Source organism: Asterias amurensis, chromosome 21, assembly GCF_032118995.1.
Source record: "Asterias amurensis chromosome 21, ASM3211899v1".
NCBI lineage: Eukaryota > Metazoa > Echinodermata > Asteroidea > Forcipulatida > Asteriidae > Asterias > Asterias amurensis.
Genome location: NC_092668.1, coordinates 7072822 through 7096765, shown reverse-complemented (window position 1 = coordinate 7096765; position 23944 = coordinate 7072822). Strand labels below are relative to the sequence as shown.

The following is a 23944-nucleotide window of genomic DNA, read 5'->3' as shown; positions in this document are numbered from 1 at the left end:
CCCCACCCGCCTGCCCCCTCCCTCATTGATCTCCACAAGTGACAACAGGCCAATGCCCTTTCCTCCCTTCAGCAGATAAGAGTCCGCAACTCAGAAAAGGCTAGCCAACTGAATGATGTTAATCGGCAGTCGGGTTGGCTCAATGGTTTTTCCATGCTCCTCGTCTCTGTGTGGACACCGGTCTCGATACCCATACCGGAACCTTGGATGTGGATTGGGGTTTTCAGTCCCTACAGACCCCCACCCCCCCCCCCCCCCCCCGCAACTTAAAAAACGAAGTTTCTTCACTGTCTTATTAACAGATAGTTGGTGTAATATTTCCTCAAGGGGCGCTTTGTCGACTATAATAATTCAGTTCAGATTCGGAACATCAATGCGCGGGCCGCTGTGCGTTCGCCAATTTTACTCACGCAATTAAAATGGCGGGGAACTCGGTTCAAATTATTCACTAATAACAATGGTGTTCTGTAATCTCTACACTTTTATTTTATTTTAATGACGAATGTAAAGGCACTTGGGTTATCATTATTACATTAAACGTAGCGTTTCTGAGCATTCAAATAATTGTATTAATTAATAATAGTAAAGATTTCCGATACCAGAGTTAATCTGGCGTCATCATGCTCCTGTTGTATTCCGCATACGAGTATTTTTAATAAGCAGTTGAACTTTGGCAAACTAATCTATCATTGTTTCCAATAAACAAACAACCTATACAATTTTGTTTGTGATAATTATGGAGAGTTCTAAACTAAAGGTTAAAGGGGCTAGGTTGTCTTGTTCACAACGAGTCTCATTGCCCTTCTTCCTCCATGCGTGGCCAAACATTGAATTCTGTGAAATCTCACTCTCACGCACGCGTGATGATAACAATAGCGAGGTTTAGCTGCACGTTTACGCGAGCAAGCAAAAACGTAAACGTGAACGTCAACAAATTGTGTTGTTTCTATAGGTGGTGTCGCCACTTTGGGCTTATTGCATGCTTGCGTATAACGTCTGCGCGCACGTTCGTACCTGACGTGAAAATTAATGGTAACTTCACGCATGCTAAAATCGTGAGATTTTAACGATACAATTTCCTGACGTTTACGTTCACGTTCACGTTCACGCGGAACGGCAGCTAAACCTCCCTTATGACAGCGCCCTTTAAAGTATTAGATCATGGCGACACAGCCCCTTCAACAATTAATTGTTGAACAATTCGTAACCGTAACATATCTCTTACGAACTTACGTCTCAGGCAGAAATTTGCTTGTTGTTTTCCAAAAAATAATGGTTGACCATCCATCCATCGATTGTTAGCTACAGAAAACCATAAAGTTTTGTTTAATCCTTAAATATCAGTAAAACACTTTCGACTTGGTAATTAAACGAAACTGGAACTTGTGGCCTGATCATTTTGTGCGTTTTATATTATTATCAAAGCAACATAGCTGAGGCCAAAAATGGTCACGTTGGACATCTGCTGGATTGAAAGAGTTAGTGTCTTAATATTTTGCTTTTAAGTAATATTTACATAATACTTCGAAAAACATGTTAATACTGAATAAAATAGTTGTCGAATCTTTACTCATTGCAACTCTAGTTTAATCACTGTGTATTATATACGATAAGAAAGGGTTCTATTCACAACTTATGAATCAAATTAAGTCATACAAACAATAACCGATTCAAAACAAAAATCTTCAAAACATGCTTGTGGAAAAACCAACGTCTTAGACATTGTTATAAAATACGGTGTTTTTTCGGAAGGTGCTGTAGGACCCAATCCATGCCGTTGGGTGTTTTATTTTTTCCGCCAGTTTTAACAAAAATTCACTCAATTTAAAATCAAGCTCATTCAAATTCTTTCAAAAACGAATGCTCTGTTGCATGCATCGGCAAAGCATTTAATTCTAAAAGTTTAGGGCCTATCATTCAAGGTAAGAAGAATCTAAGATCATTAAATTCATCAGGTAGCAAAGATCCATAAGATTTTGAAAAAGCCAACAGCTGAAGGCACGACAATCATTCAATGTTACATATTTTAGGAAGCAGAAATTTAACTGATAATGCAGGAGATTTTCTCCCCACGCAAGAGGTGTACAAGTTTTTCTTCAGATAATGCCCTTGAATCATCCTCCTCTAGCCCATGTAAGCTTTTTTTTTAGTTTGGGGGGGGGGGGGGGGGGTGACAAAATCTCCGGGGAACAACTTCCATAGAAATGAATGTTTAAAAGGAGGATCAAATCGTGTGTGCATGAAAACGAAATTGAATGCAGTAATAACTAAACATACACCCTAATTTGAGTGCTCAGAGAAACATGCTGAATATTGAACACGTGGTGTTTAATGAAACTGAATTGGTTGTTGCTGAAACTGACTGGCAGAAACGACTAACAGAATAAGAAGCGCCCTCTATAATCCACCATAGCCAATCTTTGCCGCAACTATTGCAGCCAAAGCAAAGAAGACATTGAGCGGTGATTGGGCAAAGCTCGAAGCAGCTGCTCTACTTCCACCGCCAAGTCCTCCTCCACCATTTGGTCCAAGCCGTATAGCTCTGTGACACTCTTTGTCGACCAAGCACTGTCCAGCCTGCTTCATGAACCCATTCTTGAAGACGTTGATGTCACACAGACCGTTCGGGCAGTAGGTGACGTTGACCGGAAGTTCGTTCAGCATCACGTTCACCCTGTAGGTCTGATCGGAGAAGAAGATGCCGCCGGCCTCCTGGCAACGGAAGAGGTTGATGGCGAGGTTGCCGGCAAATGGCGCCATTTTTGCTGAGCGGAATTCACGATTGCGGTTGCGTGCGTAGTTGTTGGCCGCGAGCTGTTGTTGGTCTCTGTTGATACCCAGGAGACTAATGAGCCGAAGGAGAGTGTTCTCGTCGGTGAACTTCATGCTCATCACGGGGAGACTGTAGTACAGGGAAAAACAATATCACATAATAACGGAGGGAACACACGGTTCAACTCAACCCCAACATTTTCGGATTCCCACAGCCTGCCTGTCCTTTGGACAAGGAGGTCTGCTATAAAAAAACAAAAGCAAACAAAAAACAAATAGATTGCAAGTAAACTGCAGGTTAACCACACGGAATTAGGTCATTGATGAAAAATCGCGTCTTGGTACGGGGCAACAAAAAGAAGAAAACAAATATATTATTTAAAGTGGAAAGAACTCAGGGAGGTGAAAGGTAGGAATTAATATTCCTCTCAAAACAGTCTACATGTAGTTTGTAGGCTGTAGGGAAACAGGCACCAGGCATGCAAGGAGTTCCAAAGAGATGCACTTACTTGGAGTTGGGATTTCTTGCGGTGAATCCCTCCAAATACTCGAAGGTGTCGTTGATCAGCGGACAGGCTACCCGCGAATTGACCGGGAATCCGTACGATTCGTCCCAATAGTGCTGAAGTTCTCGTTCGTACTCGGCCACATTGAGATCCTCGTACTCGAAGAGTTGACACCAAGTGCTGTTGTCCTTGAACAGGGCGTTGTGGAACCCACAGATCTTGGACAGGAGTTGAACCTCGCCTGAAATAAATTCCCCGGGAGTTATTGTTGTTTGCATGAAATTTCTCACAGAATTGCTTATTGCATTGGTCGCTATCTTTGATGACGAACACAAATGTACATGTGCACGACTTTCAGCCAATGATATCTAAGTTCTTTATTGACGTCAATGAGGACACTTTTGGGGGCATGTGACGTCTTATGCAAAAAGTCTATTGATTAACATAACATGATTTTCATAAGCAGATTATCATTTCTTTATAAATCTCAGCCATTTAAAGCAATTATGAGGGCCCTATGATCTTTGGCCGCCAGCTTTGATGACAAACAATGAAGAAGTGCACAGCCAATGATATATCGTCTTTATTTACCTCAATGACGGCACTATTTTTGGCTTGTGGCATTAGTGCAGGGAGTCTAAGAAAATTACATACTATGATTTTCACAAGCAGATTATTGTTCCTATATAAATCTCAGCAATTATTAGGACCGAACAGTCACACACGCTACAATGATTGCGTTTCGGCTGAAACCTTATCTTTTTTGGTTTGTGAGCTTTAAGCACATTGGGTCCGTTTAACCACAGATCAGTGTTAGAGGTTTGGAAGGGAACACGGGGATGGTAATGCTTTCTATATAACATCTTAGGCATGGCTAGCCACATTTAAAAACTCCGCACAGTTCTTTATTTTGAAAATTTTAGTTATTGATAAAACATGGCATTGTTTGCGGCGTGTGAGTTGGACACAAGAGTAGAAACAGGCTACGCCTATCGGCGCAATCGTGTAGAGAGTTATAACCAATGAGCTTCTCCAATCAATGGGACAAATTGTATGTAATTTGTTTTGCGTTTATCCCAAACTTGGATTTCAAACATTAACTTACTTTGGGTGATGTTCCACGGTTGAGCCCGAGGGGGTGTGAACTTGGTGACAATCTTCTGTGTCAGTTGTGCCATCTCGCGGCCCATCTGGAAAGCTCTTACCTCCGTGTTCGTCCTCCCTTTGTTGGCATCACTCAGACAGTTCCTTTCGGTGATATATGGTCGGAGAAGGGAGTCCATGGAGATCGGTTGGTTGGGGATATACGCTGAGGTGGGTGTCGAGACGCGGGACGTCCTGGGGTTCTCCTGGCAGTTGACCGTGACGTTCATCTCCGAAGATATGGTCTCACAGATCTGGTTCTCGCCAACGAGTCCCTGGACGAACGCCACGGCACTCTCGATGCTAGCAGTGGTGTTCATGGACTGGAAGTTGAACAGGGATAGATCAATGTCTGGTCCTGAGAAGAGCTCAGTGAAGCGGGACTTGAGTCGCATTGCGATCATCTTCATCTCTTGTCGTCCTGCCTCGGACAGCTTTCCCGCCATGTTCATCGGCAGCCTGCTATCGGGTACTTGTTTGAGATACCTGAGGGCTGAGTTGATGGGCTGCGATCGCATCCTCTGCTGTAGGGAATTCAGCGCCATGGTGTCAGCCTCACTTGGGAACGTTGTCCCCTCTCGGATCACCATGTATAACCCGATGAGTGAGCAGTTCTCCACACCCTCCGGTGCGTCCACCCCCATCTGCCTCGCTAAGTTCAGCCATGTAAGCTGACGCTGGGCCAACTCGGCGGTGCTGAATATTAAATCGTAGCCCGTCTCTGTCGAGAAGAGGGGCATCTGGGCAAAAACCGTGCATAAGAATCCCAGTGTGAGGGTCGCCCCAAGAAACGACCTTAATCCCGTCATTTTAAAGCGGTTGAAAGTGTTCAACTAAAGAAGGGAAAGTTTCTCTAAAAGGATGTGTTGCGACCAAGTGCTCGACAGCGAGTGCGAAAAAGGAGCGGTCATCAAGGTACGTGTTTTAAACAGACATCTGAGAATGACTCACGTTACCCTGGTTGTATTAGTCACACCATGTAGGAAGGAAACTACTAGAACGGGGCAGTATGATTAAGTTTTTTTTATATAGAATGCCAAAGAGTCATAAATTATCAAAACACCAACTTGTATAGCTTATAGTACTTTACATCAATCGCTCGGTCTTTTTCATGAATTAACCGCAGTTTATTCCTCGTTCGCGTTCCATAGATTATAAAGCTCGAGTACAACGTTTTCTCTGCAAATAAGGCGCGTCTATAAACGGACTTTCAAAGGTCACAAAAAGTGACCGAGTCTACGGACGGCGGTGCCTGGTTTCATTGGTATTTTGTACAAGTTTAGTTAATGCTTCAAGGGTTCGTTGGTTCAATAGAAGTCTATGCTTCGGCTCCAGCCGTACAGCCATGCCATATCTAGCCGTAGACGTAGCCTTTTTGTCTTTCATTAACAAGATCCACATAAAGAAAAGATACATCTGGAGTTTTTTCAAAGCACACCAAATTAGTTTCTTGACTCACTTTGGGGCGTACGTGGATCCAATTTGGCTCTAATTTGTAACCTGTTATTGAATTTACAAGAATTGAACTTCAAATGCCCAGTCTTCAAATTTACAAGTTACAATCCCACGAGTGTTTACAAACAATGACTTCGCTCTTTCTGTTGGCAGTATTGAGGAAACACCTTGTTAAGAATGCAGGTCTTTCTCAAGACCTAAAGATGATGGGTTAAAGTCAATAGACAAAATAAGGAAGTGCATTAACTAGCCTCAGCGAGACGATAATTTGTTGTCGTTTACCAATGTCCGAGGAACTTGTTTGAGAGTGGTGTGTTCGGGGAAGGGACAGGCGGGGTAATAGAGCTTTTCATCGGTACATTATTTCCAAACAAACGTCCGACAGAATATCGCAGATTATAACTTTGCGAATTCACCAAACGCTAGAATTAATCCTACCCGTTCAGAACAAGTTACTCGTCCTAATTGGTTCAATGCGTCCTAACGTCTTCAGATACGGAGCTTAACTCACGAGTCCTAAGATTAATCCTAGGTTAGGAAGAGTTTGGTGAAGTTGCCGTCAGTATTCTCACTTGGTACAACAAATTGAACATGTTGACTCAATTGGTCATGCATTTGAATAATAAAAACAAAATACATGCACATCGTCCAGTGTATCTGCAAAGGGTGCTTAAAACTCCCTTGTTCTGTATGGACCACTCCCATTATTTGAATCGTCCCCATGACACCCCCTTTAATTGAATAAAAGAGCCAGGAAGGGTACATTTCCTGTTTAGGGGAGTGACAATATAAACTATGAATCATAACACACAGGTCAACCTTTGGTTACATGTCTTGTGTTTAATCTTCCAATAACGTCTTTAAAGTTTGTTCCACCCCTGCAGTAAACTGAAGCTGCTCTACACTTTAACCTTCCGATGAAAGGAAAAATATTCCAAATCATTATAATAAAAACAAATGAAGTATAAACTATTTACAGACTAAATCATTTGTAAATGGGTCCGAAATAAGCGATTTAATGTGACAACTGTATAAAAGACAAAGTTTAGGTCTCAGTTTTAAGATACTGGACATCAGTCTTCTTATCTTGGTGCATGGAGGTAGAATCTCAGCATATGCATAAACTAACAAACCAGTGAAAATTTGAGCTCAATTAATGGGTCGTCGAATGTGCGAGTGACTAATGAAAGAAACACCCTTGTCGCGCAAGTTGTGTGCTTTCATCCATATGCTTGATTTTCAGAACACAGTGAAATCATTTCAAATATTTCCGTGAGTAATTACTTCTTTCTCAAAAAACTAGGTCACTTCAGAGGGAGCGGTTTCTCACAATGTTTTATACTCCCAACAGTTCTCTATTTGCTCTTACCAAGTAGGTTTTGATGCTAACAGTTATTTTGACAGTGCCTTTATAAACGGACCAAAAATAATTGTTTTATACTGTGCATCTGAAAGCACAAAGTAATGCAACATGGGTGGTTTTTCTTTCATTATTCTCTTGCAATTTGGTGACCAATTGAGCCTAAATGTTCACAGATTTGTTTTTGTATGCATATGTTGGGATATAACCCAAGTGAGAAGACTGATCTTTGACAATACCAAACGTGTACATTGTCAAGTGCCTTCAATGTTACACAAAAATGAGTTAGTTTGCTCTCTTAATGTAAGAGTGAAAACCAGTCGTTTTGTCCGCCATACCACTCTTGCAAAGAGACATAAAAATTATGGTGGACAACTCTTTTTAGAGTGAAAGACGGGTACTTTCAAATCGATGTAGAGTGAAGTTTGTTCCAATTTCACTCAAAAAGAGTGACACAGATTGACTTTCACTCTCAAAAGAGTGAAACTAACACCACTCGGACAAGGGAGTGAAATTTTCACTCTTTTACACTAAGAGAGTGAAGGGATATCTAATACTGTTTAAGGTAAGAAAATGGTTGATCAATAATATAAATAAATTCCATTCACAATTTAGGTTTTACAATCTCTGGTATAACAATTTCATTGTACAATTTAAAACAGTTATAGTGATTTGTTTTCATAAAAAAAATGCATAATATGTGCAGTACTGCACAGTCACAATCACAGGCACACATTTTGTTTGTGTCCATCTTATGCCCAACAGTTTGAAAATCAGTTATGTAGCAGTTATCGCAATGTCATTATTAAAGGCAATGGACAAAATAGTATATGATAGTATAAAACAATGTGAGAAACGGCTCCCTCTGAAGTAATGTAGTTTTAGAGAAAGAAGTAATTTTCCACGGATTTGATTTCGAGACCTCAGATTTAGAATTTGAGGTCTCGAAATCAAGCATCTGAAAGCACATATTTTCGTTAGACAAGGGTGTTTTTTTCTTTCATTATTATCTCGCAACTGCGACGACCCATTGAGCTGAACTTTTCACAGGTTTGTTATTTTATGTATATGCTGAGATACACAAAGTGAGAAGACTGGTCTTTGACAATAACCAATAGTGTCCAGTGTCTTTAAGATATCAAAAATACTTTGCATATGTGCAGTACTGCAGTCACAATCATGAACACACCTTTTTTTTCCGGTGTCCATTTTATTCCCAACAGTTTGAAAACCACTGGTGTAGCAGTTAAATCTCAATTGTTATTTAATTATATTAAAGAACAATTGCTGTGTCAATGATGAACCAAAAGTGCACAACCGAGATGTTACCCAAATACCATTCCTTTACATATTCCTTGTGTCTGATTTAAGACAAGGGTTAAGTCTTATGACTAATTTTAACAGGACGTGTGAGTAAGCTTTTTAAAGGAGACCACAATATAGGCAAAAAGTGTATATTTCATTATTGCCTGTGTAGCAATGTTACTGTGGAAAAAATAAACCTTGTCCGTACTTGTCCAAATTGCAACTTTCCTGTATAAATTGTTCCAAATTAAAGACACTGGACACCTTTGGCAATTGTCAAAGACCAGTTTTCTCACATGGTGTATCTCAACCTATGCACAAAACAAACCAGTGAAAATTTGAACTAGACCTCGAAGTTGCAAAGCAATAATCACCCGAAGTTGTTTGCTTTCAGATGCTTGATTTCGTGAACTCAAACTCTAACTATAAGGTCTCAAAATCAAGTTCGTGAAAACATTACTTCTATCTCGAAAACTACTCCACTTCAGAGGGAGCCGTTTCACACAATGTTTTATACTGCCAACCTACCCCCATTACTCTTTACCAAGTGAGGTTTAATGCTAATAATTATTTTGAGTAATTACCAATAGTGTCCACTGCCTTTAATGTATACCTGTGGAAATTGTGTTTTTTTGTTAGGAAAAAGTACATAATACCCTTTAACAACCAGGATAAATGAATTGAAGAACAAAAATAATTCAAATCAAATGGGAAGTGTGATACATAAAAATGTAATGCCAATTAATTTCCTTTTGAGGTTTGGAAAGGAATCAGGTTTTTAGAATCAGATGATCAGGATACATAACAATATTTAGGAACTACCGGTAAACTCCCTTCCAAAACAAGTGATAAACGTCTCCATGTTTACTGAAATTTGTTAGTTGCTGCAACACACCTTTCTCTTGTTGAGGGATTTCAGATGTTTTGAATTCAGGACCTCAGCTGAGGTCTCAAACACAATTTAAAGACAGTGGACACTATGTCGGTAATTGTCAAAGACTACTCTTCACAGTTGGTGTATCTCAACATATACATAAAATAACAAAGCTGGGAAAATTTGAGCTCAATCGGTCGTCGAAGTTGCGAGATAATGAAAGAAAAAACACCTTGTCACCAGAGTTGTGTGTTTTCAGATGCTTGACTTCGAAACCTCAAACCTCAAATATGAGGTCTCGAAATCAAATTCGTGGAAAAATACAATCTACAAAAATACAAAACTACCTTACTTCAGAGGGAGCCGTTTCTCACATTGTTTTATACCATTAACCTCTCCCCATTAATCGTAATCATGTAAGGTTTTATGATAATAATTATTTTGAGTAATTACCAATTAAAGGCAGTGGACACTATTGGTAATTACTCAAATAATTATTGGCATAAAACCTTACTTGGTAAAGAGTAATGGGGAGAGGTTGATAGTATAAAACATTGTGAGAAACGGCTGCCTCTGAAGTGACGTACCGGTAGTTTTGGAGAAAGAAGTAATTTTCCACGAATTGATTTTGAGACCTCTAGTTTAGAACTTGAGGTCTCGAAATTAAGCATTTGAAAGCACACAACTTTGTGTGACAAGGGTGGTTCATAGTTATCTCGCAACTCCGATGACCGATTGCGCTCAAATTTTCACAGATTTGTTATTTTATGCATATGTTTAGATACACCAAGTGAGAAGACTGGTCTTTGACAATTACCAATAGTGTCCACTGCCTTTAAACATTTGAGTGAGAAATTGTTTCTTTCTCTTCAGAGGGAGTGGTTTCTCACAATGGTTTATACTATCAACAGCTCTCAATTGCTCGTTACCGAGTAGGTTTGAATGAATATTATTACCAAGTATGTTTGTATGCTAACAATTATGTTGAGGAATTACCAATAGTGTCCACTGTCCAGTGCCTTAAAATTCTTCGTTTACTGACCCTTTTCTGTTCCTGAAATTGGGCACTGGTGACATCAGCATGATGTAATGCTTATCATGTCAACGTCATCTACTAATCGTAGTCAATGTACCAGGTTCAAGAAACGTTGAGCTTTGGAAGTACCAGTATTATGTATAAGAACATTTTCAGAGAAATTTCACGGGGAAGAAAGAAAGGGGAGAAAAAAACATTTTCAAAGACGTGCCCAAACACCTAAGAGCACTCAACACAGTCAGAATGACCCAGTGAACCACTTTTGTATTATTTAAAAAAATACGTAATCCAGTTTGTTGGACCAACACAATGCTCTTGTCAGCCATACATATGACAAAAACAAGCGGGATCTGAAACAGTCTACGCAGAACATTTTGTCAAAATAAACATCTTCAACAGTTCTAACAATGTAGGCATGGCAAGTGTTCCAAGCAATCTTTTTTTAACAACATTCTAATAATGTCAGCTATTAGAGACATGTTTTTCACTTCAAGTTGTGTAATCTGTGGTGGGGGGGGGGGGGGGTGGGGTGGGGTGGAGAGGGTGGGGGGGGGTGGAGGGGTAGTTATTCTGTAGGAAGGGGTGAAGGTTACACAGTGAAACACAATGTGTGGGTGGGTGAGCCTTGCTCTACAGCGGTGTAACGGGTGAAAGTGTATGTTTGCAAAGGTCACGGACAAAGTCTCCAGGATGCGACAATCAGTACATCCTGTGATGAAAGAAGGTCTCTAATATAAACCAGATGCGTCGTAAGACACGCCTTTAAGAAGTGGGCTATCAGAGACAGACTTAAAGGCAGTGTATACTTTTAGTAATTACTTAAGTTTGGGTACTTTTTGTACGACACAAAACACAAAACACAATGTCCACGGATTTACATTAAATTGCATGGTTTGAAGATAATGATGGTAGAACGCTTCCTTTAAATATAACTTACTGAGGTGCTGCAGTTTTTGAGAAATGAGTAAACAATGTCAGGAAAATAACTTTTGTCTCAGGAGACAAACATTATTTTAGCATGTACAATGTATATGTAACTTGTCTGAAATGTTGCTCTGAGATTTTAACTTTTTTTTCTCACAAACTTGAAGACCGGGAAATCGGCCCTATTTCAAATATTTTTGAATCCCTCTTTGACATTCCTTTATAGGTAGTTGTTTCCCAAATTGTTACACATTACCAACAGCTGCAAGTGTGCTTCTATACCAGGGAAGTTTTATGGCCATTTATTTTTTTGAGTAATTACCAAAGGTGTACCTTCCCAATTAAAGCCATTGGACATTTTCGGAACAGAATTTTTTTTTTAAAGTTCACAGGTTAACAAATAACTTACAGGGTTTACAGAGGGTAATGGTTAAGACTTCCCTTGAAATATTATTCCATGAAATGCTTTACTTTTTGAGAAAACATTAAAACAGTTATCAATTCTTGATATCGAGAATTACGGATTTATTTTAAACACATGTCATGACACAGCGAAACTTGCAGAAACAAGGGTGGGTTTTCCCGTTATTTTCTCCTGACTCCAATGACCGATTGAGCCTAAATTTTCACAGGTTTGTTATTTTATATAATTTGTAATACATGAAGTGTGGGCCTTTGGACGATACTGTTTACAGAAAGTGTCCAATGGCTTTAAGTGCAGATACTGGCCTTTGATAATTCCCAATATTGCTGTAAGTTGACATTTGTCCGATGAACACGAGATCGGCAAGGCTTTTAAAAAGTCACAGGGTCAAAGATCTTCTAGATATCTTATCACTCAACAGTCACTGACTACAAAACAAAGTTGCCTTACATTGCTCGCAATTACAACGGGTCTGGCTACTTTTTGTAGGACATAAAACACAATGTCCACACAATTTGAAAATAATGATGGTAGAAAGCTCCCTGAAAAATATTACTTGCTGAGGTGCTGATTTGGGCAAACCCTGTCACCCTCTCTAGCAACCCCCCCCCCCTCCCAAACAGTGTACTGAACTTTGGAAGAATACTTTTGATACATCACCTACCGATGTAGCTCAATGTTCCTCCTTGAGTTAACTTTCTCTACATTAAGACATTCCTAGCCACACCTTCAAAATCTTTTATTATGAATACATAGCGCTGTGCAGAGATTCTCTTTCAAACTCCCTCTGTTTTGCTCTGGCCTGAAGGACAAGAAAGAGAACGAGAATATTAGTAATGAGTTGTATTTGTTTATTAGTCTTATTCCAGTGCACATGTCAATCTACCGATAAGATAATAGAACTTTTAACACCTGAAGGGCGTCTCAAAGTGCTTCCAACATTAGTACCCTGGTCACTGGACCATTTAATTTGGTTGTGCATTGGGTTGTGATTGGTTAATACGCAATGGGGCGGAGCTTAATGGATCGGTCTATTTACTGTGGGTGCCGTAGGATAATTCAAGGCCTGTTTATCTTTGTCTGTCAGGTACAGCAAACAAACTCTACACCAGGATAATTCTTAAAAGAAGTTTTCTGGAGGCAATGGAGGCGATTGCCTCTATGCCCCCTGCTCATTGCCTTGATGCCATTGAAATATTTGAGGAAGAAATTTACAGGTTCCTCATAGGGTGCTCTTTACCAAGGAGAAAATGCCTTAGTGCCCTTGCCCTTCCAAAAACGAAGCATACAGGCCAGTAACACAATGTGAGTACCTCTATTTGGAGTAGTTGTTTATAGCCACAGGTTCTTTTCAAAACCAACACTACTAGAAACGAGATATTCACATGGTGTCTCTGCAAACCTCCCTTATAAACTGTGCCAATAAAGTATCTAAACACTTACAAATGGTCAGATTTATCGGAACCTGAAATAGTATACCAAAAAATAATTATTCATTTCTATAAACCGTTAATTTCTGCACATTTTGAAACATCTTGTGTTGCGCTACGATGTTGTTGGGTGGATTTATGGGCACTTGAGTGGCTTAAGGTCGAATTTCAAAAGTTGCAAAAGCCCCTATTCACCCCAATTCCAGAAGGGAACTCACACAAGCCTCACACACAGACAAAATCAAGACAAAAGACACAAACTCGTTTGGTTTACTTGACCATAAAATTTATTGCCGTATCTTTAACTCTAAAACTGCTGATATCCTGTCCTCAGTTCTTAGTGTGTCCTCCATCACTGTCCTGTACGCCAAGGAGTCGTCTTCTCATACTCCCAATGAGACCTCTGATCTGTACCTGGTCAATCCCCTGCCATTTCCTGATCAGGATGCGTCGCAATCCCTCGAGAGTGGTGTCAGGCTTTATGGACTTGTTCACTTTCTTCTACTGTAGTAGTCACCCTCGGACGGCCACTCCTTAAAGGAACACGTTGCCTTGGATCGGTCGAGTTGGTCTTTGAAAAGCATTTTGTGACCGTTTGTTATAGAATGCATATGGTTAGAAAGATGATGTAAAAGTAGAATACAATGATCTACACAAATATGCCTCGAAATTGCGTGGTTTTCTTTTTACCTCGTCCAATAACACGGTCGGCCATTTATGGGGGTCAAAATTTTGACTCCCATAAATGGCCGACGGTGATAGTTCGCGACGTAAAAAGAAAACCGTGCAATTTTGAGTGATACTTGTGTGGATCAGTATATTCTACTTTTAAATCATCTTTCTAAACATATACATTTCATAACAAACGGTTTCAAACGCTTTTTATAGACCAACTCGTCCGATCCAAGGCAACGTGTTCCTTTAACAGGTCGTCCCCATTTCCCTGAGCTTGGTACACTGTAGCCATCTCATCATTTACTGACCGTCGCTGGTGACGTTGTAACCATGAGCTGCAGCTCGCATCGACGTACCGGCTTCTTTCAAACCAATGATCCATCCTCTTTCCTGTTTGGTCATTTGAGCCATCTTTCCTGTTATCTTGAACCACCTTTCCCTGTCTCATCATAATCAGGGATTCTGGCTCTTAACCCATATTGTTGTATGCCTCCCATCTTTGACCCCTTTGCTTGGTTACTGACAATTATTGCTGATGTTCATCACAACCGATTTATCAAACAAGCGACAAAAAAATCGTTTATAAAAGGTGGACAAAAGAAACGCTGTTCTTACTCGTCACAATACAACGATTTAGCTTGAATAGGGGCTTTTACAACTTTTGAAATTCGACCTTAAGCCACTCAAGTGTCCATAAATCCACTAAACAACATCGTAGCGCAACACAAGATGTGTCAAAATGGGCAGAAATTAACAGTGACTCGAAATGAATAATTATTTTTTGGCATACTATTTCAGGTTCCGATATATCTGACAATTTGTAAGTGTTTAGATACTTTATTGGCGCAGTTTAGTTATACTTCCACCATGCAAAGTTTCAGTTTTTTTTTTGTCATTTACATTTTAATGTGTTGTAAGTACACACTTTGGACGCTAAGCTTATAAGACATCCAGTTTTCATAAATTCCAGCAAATTTGGACACCCTTACACCAAATCCTGGCCAAAACTTTGTCGCAAGCATGAGCCTGCCAGCACAAAGAGTTCAGCTCCAACTACAATAAGGAAGTGTCTCAGCAGGAGATGGGATGAACTTTAAATATTAGGGGTCACCAACTTAGTCTAAAACAAGTTTGGCAAATGTACGCAGTTTGAGTCTGATGGATTTAAAGGCACTGAACGCACTTGGTAACTGTCAAAGACCAGTACTCTCACTTGGTGTATCCATGGAGGAAGGAATAGAAGGAGCTCCAACGAAGGGACATCAAAAGTCGAACGTGCGGTACCGCGGTCGTTGTACAACACCACGTAATCACCCACATACCTTATACAGACAATGGGCGACCTGGAGTATGTGAGCTTGCGCGTGCCAGTTGGTTCTTCACTCAACCATGGTGTCGTATGTCGTATGGATATAATACAGAAAAACAACTTTTTTGAGACCTGATAAAAATTGTGTACACTTGTTCTCACCAAATCGAAAGACACAATTGAATACCAACCACCCTCGTGTGCTTATAAAAAAAATTTGAACCACCGCTAGTGACCGGAAAGTCACAAAAAATGAAAAAATATGCCATGTTTCACTGAAACACCACAAATGCTAAATGAAAACGTGCGTATTCACAATTCTTGTCTCCAATGATTCAACTTTACACAAAGGCAACGGTGCAGAGCGGCGGTACCGCATGTTCTGTACAAAGAAATCTAATCCTGCTCGTTAATCGGCCATCCAGCTGGAGGTCTCCTATCTTTTTCCACTGGTTAGACGGGGGCATTGTCAGGGTATTCTTTTGTTACTCTGCGGTTTTGAGGGTCGTTTGAGCTCCTTCTATTCCTTCCTCCATGGTGTATTCCAACATATGCATCTGTTAAAACTTGTAATCAATTGATCATCAAAGTTGCAAGAAAGTAATGAAATACAAAAAAAACACCGTTGTCGCACACTATTGTATGCTTTAAGACATCTAATAAAATGCATCAGGCCTGAAGTTGTTTATTATTTGAGTGAGAAATAACCTCTTTCTCAAAAACAACATGACTTCAGAGGGGGCTGTTTCTCACAGCGTTTGATACTATCAACAGCTCTCCATTGCTCGTGACCAAGTAAAATTTTATGCTAACAATTATTTTGAGTAATAACTACCAGTGTCCAGTGCCTTTAAAGTATGTCCTCAGTACATAAGGGTAAGGTGTAACCCATTGTAACAAAGATCGATGAGCAATTTCCTTTGAATTATGCAGAACAACATGTATCAGTTCAGTTGATAATCAAAATTCATCGCTTGCTATTCTTATGTGCTCGACCAAGTAGGCTATACTCCATTACTCAATAGAGTGGAAAGGTTATGTGAGACTTTGGAACGCTAGGTGGCAGCAGACATAACAGGTACATTGTAAATCTCCATTGTTTACATAGACCTGAGCATGCGCCATAGAGCTATATTTAAGAACTAGAGGGCGCACTGGTGATGCTGCATGCACAAATGTGACGAGACCACGAGGAGACACGTGCCATTTTGTAAGAGCGTTGTACGTGCCTTGAATATCAAGTACACCTTGGTGTGTGTGTTTGACCACGCTATGCAATGCTCGGGTTTTTTCAACTTACAAAATGGCAGCACACCAGGCCGCTTTTCAAGACCAGTGTGCTCTCTTGCTCTTTATACATAACTCTTGGCATACGCATGTTTCTGAAAGCCATGGAAATTATCAGGTAAGTCTGCTGCCACCAAGTGTTACCAAGAGTCCCCAATAATTTATCAGCCTCGGGATCGGGATCAATTATTTATCAGATTCAACACTTGGTTGAACACAACTTGCTCATGTTCAACTTGTGTTCAAGCATGGAGGAAGGAATAGAAGGAGCTCGAACGCCCGCAAAACCGCAGAGTAACAAAAGAATACCCTGACAATGCCCCCGTCTAACCAGTGGAAAAAGATAGGAGACCTCCAGCTGGACGGCCGATTAACGAGCAGGATTAGATTTCTTTGTACAGAACATGCGGCACCGCCGCTCTGTACCGTTGCCTTCATGTAAAATTGAATCATTGGAGACAAGAATTGTGAATTATACACGTTTTCATTTACCGTTTGTGGTGTTTCACTGAAACATCATGGCATATTTTTTGTGACTTTCCGGTCACTAGCGGTGGTTCAAAATTTGGGTATTAGCACACAAGGGTGGTTGGTATTCAATTGTGTTTTTCGATTTGGTGAGCACAAGTGTACACAATTTTTTTCAGGTCTTGTTTTTCTGTATTATACACATACGACATACGACATACGACACCATGGTTGAGTGAAGAACCAAGTGCGCACGCGCAAACTCACATACGCCAGGTCGCCCATTGTCTGTATAAGGTATGTTGGTGATTACGAGGTGTTGTTAAACGACCGCGGTACCGCAGGTTCGACTTTTGAAGTCCCTTCGTTCGAGCTCCTTCTATTCCTTCCTCCATGGTTCAAGGAAGGTGTCACTACACAGTGTAGTACAATTATTCAATTGAAAACACAAAGCCAACAGACTTGTCTGGTCAGCCGTGCCACCTGTGTCCTTAAGCAAAACACTTCGGAAGGGGCGTTGGTCGCATTTGTTGTGTACCGCATGTCAAAAAACTCAGTGCACTTATCGAAAAGGAGAAGGGGTTTGCCCCGCTATATAAGACTTTGATATTATACTATTCTTATATAGCGCACATATTCGTCACTCAGTGATGCTCAAGGCGCTTTAACATACAGTATGTGGGACTTTGTTTGAATTATGAGATCTACTCCTTTTACATAGCAACATTAAAGCTTTACAAGGTGATGTGGCAAAATATGCAAACCAGGATCACCAAGGCGAACCCCTTCTCTTTTGGATAAAATGCACTAGGTGCTTTAACGTGCGTTACACAACACACTGGATCAACGGCTTTACGTCACATTCGAAGGATGAAGCATCATGGTTAAGTGTCTTGCTTAAGAAAACACATGTCACGAGCAGGACTCAAACCAACACTCTGCTGATCAGAAACACAAGAGTTTGAATCTAGTACTCTCAACAGCTAGGCCATAACAGAAGTGTGTTGTATGGTGTCGTGTCTGAGCGGACAAGAACACAGAACTGTTCTGTTCAGCAGAATGTGGGTTCGGAGTCACGGAACTTGTGTCCCTGAGCAAGACACTTAACTACATGATATCTCTCCACCCAGGGGGAAATGGGTACCTATATTAGGGCAGAGATGGTTCTTGTGATTGATTTAGCCGAGTAGCGCATATCAATGTTGCACAGGCTGCATATTCCCCACCAGGAGACCTGAGATGGTTTAAGGAATGATTTAAGGCCCAGTGTCCAGGGGAAATAATGTAAAGAGCTTTGGGACGCCTTCGGGCATGAAAAGCGCTTCATAAAAACTAACTATTGTTATTATTATTCTTAGAACATATCTCACCTTTTCTCTCCTATATTCTTCATAACCTTCATCGTCAGTTGGCAGTTCGTGTCGACAGACGGGACACGTGTTGGTTTGTCCAAGCCACGGCAAGATGCAGGTCGGATGGAAGTCGTGTTTGCAGGGAAGCTGTTTGCATTTTTCACCGGCGCTGTATTCAACTAGACAAATTGGACATCTGGAATCTGTGGAAGTGAAAAAACAAAGTCAATCAGTTTTCAAATTTCAATAGAACGCAACGTGTCACAGCTGCGACGAGTTCAACAATTCATCATTTCATAATACACGTCGTAAGTTCGACACACTTAAGTCCGACGTCGTGTGAGATGCCAGACATTAAAATGCTAGACTGCCACTTCAAGGTGTGAGCTACACTTAACTGACTTGGGCTATCGACCCAAATCACGGTGCCACTTACCTACCTGGGGCTGAAACAGGGTTACTCCCTTCACAGTCTGTAAGGATGCAGGCATGGGTACCATCCACTAGGAGCATGGCTGGTAGAGCAGAATGAAAAACCATCCCACCATTTTAAACACCAATTAAAGGAACCAGGGCCTTGGATCAGTCGAGTTGGTCTTTGAAGGGCATTTAAAATCGTGTGTTATGAAATGCATATGGTTAGAAAGATATTTTAAAAGTGGAACACAAGTATCACTCGAAATTGCACAGTTTTCCTTTTACCTAACACGGTCCGCCATTTTATGGAGTAAAAACTTTAACTCCACAAAATGGCCAACCAAGTTTCTGAGCAACGTAAAACGAAAACCATGCAATTTCGAGGCATGTGTGTGTGGATCATTATATTCTACTTCTAAATTATCTATCTAACCATTTGCATTTCATAACAAACGGTTTCAAAGGCTTTTGGAAGACCAACCTGACTGATCCAAGGCAACGTGTTCCTTTAAGGTTAAGTGCCTTGCTCAAGGGCACAAGTGTCATGAGTAGGAATCGAACCCACACTCTGCTGCTGACAACCAGAGCTTGGATCCGTTGCACTAGACCACTCATCCACTACACGCCATAAGTATGATTAAAGGATCAAGAATGTACATTGTTTAGGAAGGAGTGACACTGTTTGACATACCTTCATTTACACCAACAACCTTTTCTTGTAACTTTGCAATCACATCCTTAGAGGCTGGAGGACCTTTTCTCTCCTCACCCCAAAAATCAAATCTAAATAAAACAGAACGAAAACGAATGAACAACTGTTGATCCTCTTTCAAACTGGCAACCAAGTTATAGTTGAAAATTGCAAACATTTACAAGCCCTCTACATTTATGTTGTCGGAAGGGTTTGGGTACTTTTTGTATGACACAAAACACAACTTCCACAGATTTATAATAACCTTAAACAATTTGGAGATTATCTTGGTTAAAAGTTTCCTGACAAACTTACTTGCTGAGGTGCTCACGTTTTTCAGAAATGAGTAGAAAAATGTCACATAAAAAATTTTTCGTCTCAGTGAGACAAAAATTATTTTAGCATGTACAACAGATAACGCCCCCCCCCCCTGAAAACAGTGCTCTGTGATTTTCAATTTTGTTCTCAAAAACTTTACAACTATTGAAAATATATTACTTCTACAGGTAAATTTGCATACAATTTCATTCACAGTGAGTAGGGAATCATGACATGGCAAAAATTTACAAAAGCTTTCAAAACCCTTGAATGAAAACTTACCCTTCAAAGCTAGCGGCAAAAGATCGAACATCATTTAGTAGTAACCTGTTGAGAAAGGGATTATTTTAGAAAATTGATCAATGGGGAGAATTTATATGAGAAAACATAGCCATATTGTAAGAATACTCTTAGGCTTAGACCACGTTGCGATGATCGTAACTAACATTCCATCATCTACGACCGCCGCGAGGATGGAGTGTTACAATCATCGCAACAACTTTTCAAAATGTAACTTAGTTGTTGTTTTTCTATTTAAAGACTCTGGACACTACTGGTAATGGTCAAAGACCAGTCTTGTCACTTTGTCTCAACATGCATGGGACAACAAACCTGTGGAAATTTGAGTCAATTGGTTGTCGAAATTGCGAGATAATAATGAAAGAAAAAAAAAACCACTTTGTCACACGAAGTTAATAATAATAATAACAAGTTCTTATATAGCGCATTTCACAATAAACCGTATCAATGCGCTTTACATTAGTCCCCTGGTCATTGGGCCAATAAACATCCTTTCAATATTTCTCAGCTCCCATTTAGGGAGTATACAGCCCCGAGCTGCCGTGGCGCTCCGAAAGCTTTTCATTCACAATATCAACCTCTACCCTCGCAGGTACCCATTTATACCCCTGGGTGAAAGTTGTGTGCTTTCAGATGCTTGATTTCGACACCGCAAGTTCTAAATCTGATGTCTCAAATTCGGGGAAAACTACTTTGCCCTTCAGAGGGAGCCGTTTCTCACAACGTTTTATACTATTAACCTTCCCCATTACTCGTTACCAAGTAAGGTTTTATAATAATAATTATTTTGAGTAACTACCAAGTGTCCAGTCAACTGCCTTTAAATCATTGATGGTGAGATTTTGATGTTTCTCTCTTTTTGAAATATGAACTAGCCTTTTTATTGCTTAAAAGAAAATTTTTGTAATAAATTCAAGTGTATATAAAATGTAATGTTTTTGTTTTTTAATGAATATCAAATTGATTCTTTTTAGTGCACACAGGGAATTTTTTTTACACTTTTGACTTGGAATCTGTAATGAATTAAAGAAATTGAATTTAATTGAGTTCAACTAGCTGAGAGTGATACCCAGATGTGGATACCGTCAGAAGTTGGCTGATGTTCCATTTTTCAAAACAGACTTTTATTTTACACTACTACTACATGTACCTATGTTGGGCGCGATCGGTCAATCTGCGCGATCGGTTGATCGCGCTACGCTATCGACCGATCGCGCTGCGCTATTGAAATATCTATTGGTCGCGCAGCAATCGGTCGATCGCACAACAATCGGTCGATCGCGCAACAATCGGTCGATCGCGTAACATTCAGCAACGAACATGCGCGCGATCAACCGATCGTGCGAGAATGGCTCAGCGCGATCGGCCCATTGTGCAGGAATGGTTATGAGTGATCGGCCGATTGTGCAGGAATGGTTTTGCGCGATCGGCCGATTGTGCAGGAATTGTTTGGCGCGATCGGCTGATATTCAGGGGCCAAATTCACAAAGATGTAACATTGATTGTAACTGCAAATCAATCGTAGTGTGACGTCACTATATAAATCACTATGGTGATACTGAAAATTTGTCCTGCTATGAATTTTATTGCTTTGAAAAATCGCCCCAAGGAATAGTTTACCTGCACGATCGGTCGAACGCGCGAAACCATTCCTGCACGATCGGTAGATCGCGCAAAACTTTTCCTGCACGATCGGTTGATCGCGCAAAACTTTTCCTGCACTATCGGTCGATCGCGCAAACCCATTCCTGCACGATCGGTAGATCGCGCAAAGCCTTTCCTGCGCGATCCACTGATAACGGGAAAAAATACTCGTAGCGCAATCGGTCAATCGCGCAAAGATGTCATTGCGCGATCGACCGATTGTTGCGCGATCGACCGATTGTTGCGCGATCGACCAATTGCTGCGCGACCAATTGATCTTAATTTGATCGTTCAATAGCGCAGCGCGATCGGTTTATCGCGCAGATTGACCGATCGCGCCCAACACCTACATGTACCTCCTAGAACGTGTAAGGTTCGTTCCAATGAGACGATAGCTGAACAAACCTCTTTCATAGTTAAAGGATATTAATTTTGATTTTACCCATACACTGATGTGTGTTAGCACTGCATACTCAGTACTTCCCAGGTCCTGTGAAAAAATATCACCTGTAGGCATGTTAATCGGGTGGGATTCAAACCCACGACCCTTGCAATTCTAGAGCAGTGTCTTACCAACTAGACTACCGAGTAGCCCGGTAGCTAAAGGCAGTTTGAATCCTATGTTTTGGCAGCGGGTACCGCAACGATATATGTTAAATTTGCATCGGGGATAAAGAATAATAATTTTGATTTTACCCAGTTAAACCATGACTTGTGATAATTCTGTCCCTCCATCTCCCCTGATTCATAATGGCACTTTATTTTGCCTGTTTGATCGTTAGTTAAGAGGATCTTCCCGTTAAGCGAACACACAGTAGGGGGATATAAACGCCAAGCTGACAATCTTTCTCATACAAACATTGGTTTTAACTTTGTACCAATAGAGTAGACCCCCATTTTTATAAGCACGATAAGTAACTTGAGATTAGCTGTACTCCTATTTTTGTCTCTCAAGATTTTCATCTCTGATCTTAAGAAGTTGCGAACATAACCCACCTCCCGATGGCGGGGAGGGTTACGTTGTCGCAACGCCTATAATTATAGCCTACATTATGATGGTCGTATTATCAATTTAATGACAATGATCATTGAATATAATAATATATGACATTGCAATCGTCAGTCATTGGCGTTATACAATTACAACTGATGTCAAAAAAATTGTAAATAAAAAACAAAAAAAGGAAGCACAGCTACAGTTAGTTTAGTGGTCTACAGGTCTAAGTTGACATGTTTGTCTCAGTCACAAGACTTAATCCTAGTTTAATTAATTTTTGACCAAAGTTAGGGCCTACACTCTACAGTTATTATTAATTTTCAACTTAAAAAAAAAATGAAATTATTATTAAAGAACGTGATTTTTGGTTTGTTTGAGTATACTATAAATATGTTTTAATTAATACCTTGCCCATCGTAGAAGCGTGCTTGCATCTGGACCTGATCCATTGGTAGGTTGGCAGTCGTGTTCATCAAAATATGAAGCCATTTCTCAAGTTGACTTTAAATACAAATCGGGCACTTGTTCGTGTACGGTGTACCTGTAACTGTTTTTGTTTGTTATAAAATAGTAACAAAACAATGAATACAGTCGAATGATGGACTTTTCAAGTTGAGTTTACCAGCGAAAAAATAAACAAAATGAAGAATAACCAAGTTTCAAGAAGCAGTTGTTTAAAGTCTGCTTCTAAGCTCAGTTATTTCCTATACCTTTTTGTTATTAGCAAATCTCCCTTTTCCACGATAACATTTTCGTCAAGGAATGAATGACTTCGCAGAACCTGGAGCAATGTTGTTATTTTGACAGCAAAATCTGAAGTCACATTGTTTTGGTTGTTCAACGCACTTTGTCCGTAAACAAAATTAAATTAAAACTAACAAAATACCACAAAAAATAAATAGTTCTAGTCAAAATGTGTTTTTGTTTACTTTAAATTAACAAGAAAGAGTTTTAAGAATTTTTAAAGGACGCATTAGTTACTTTGAAATTTGATTAATATTTATTTTTACGTGCAATAATTAATAGGTCACCCTTGAATTTGTCAAACTAGTGGGGGCGCTATGCAGCAAAGTAACGAATTATTAATTGTCCGCGTCGTCTGTTTGTGAGGCCGAGGATCAGCATCCGCTTGACATTGGTTGATGAAGTGACAACTTTTCCGAGCGATCTAGACCAATGCGTAACATATAATATTCTGAGCACATTCGTTTTAAAGTAAATGGGAGATTATTCAGTGACTCCAAAACTTGAAATGAT

The 23944-nt window shown here is 40.1% G+C and overlaps 2 protein-coding genes across 3 annotated transcripts; both read right to left on the bottom strand.

Annotated features, from left to right (window-relative positions):
* Positions 1-478: 478 nt before the first annotated feature.
* LOC139953008 (multiple inositol polyphosphate phosphatase 1-like) lies at positions 479-5327 on the bottom strand. The gene is made up of 3 exons (XM_071952393.1): positions 4384-5327; positions 3282-3519; positions 479-2902 (listed from the first exon to the last, which is right to left on the bottom strand). The coding sequence occupies exons 1-3, from the start codon at positions 5228-5230 to the stop codon at positions 2398-2400; spliced, it is 1590 nt and encodes a 529-aa protein (XP_071808494.1). The 5' UTR covers positions 5231-5327; the 3' UTR covers positions 479-2397.
* A 1383-nt stretch (positions 5328-6710) lies between these two features.
* On the bottom strand, positions 6711-23510 carry LOC139953072 (E3 ubiquitin-protein ligase RNF181-like). Of its 2 annotated transcripts, XM_071952472.1 has the most exons (6): positions 23398-23510; positions 23094-23234; positions 20029-20073; positions 19429-19520; positions 18339-18523; positions 6711-12601 (listed from the first exon to the last, which is right to left on the bottom strand). In XM_071952472.1, the coding sequence occupies exons 2-6, from the start codon at positions 23174-23176 to the stop codon at positions 12542-12544; spliced, it is 465 nt and encodes a 154-aa protein (XP_071808573.1). In that variant the 5' UTR covers positions 23177-23234; positions 23398-23510; the 3' UTR covers positions 6711-12541. The 2 variants fall into 2 exon arrangements, with proteins under 2 accessions (XP_071808573.1, XP_071808574.1); XM_071952473.1 differs by having other exon boundaries at positions 23094-23486.
* Between the last annotated feature and the right edge of the window lie 434 nt (positions 23511-23944).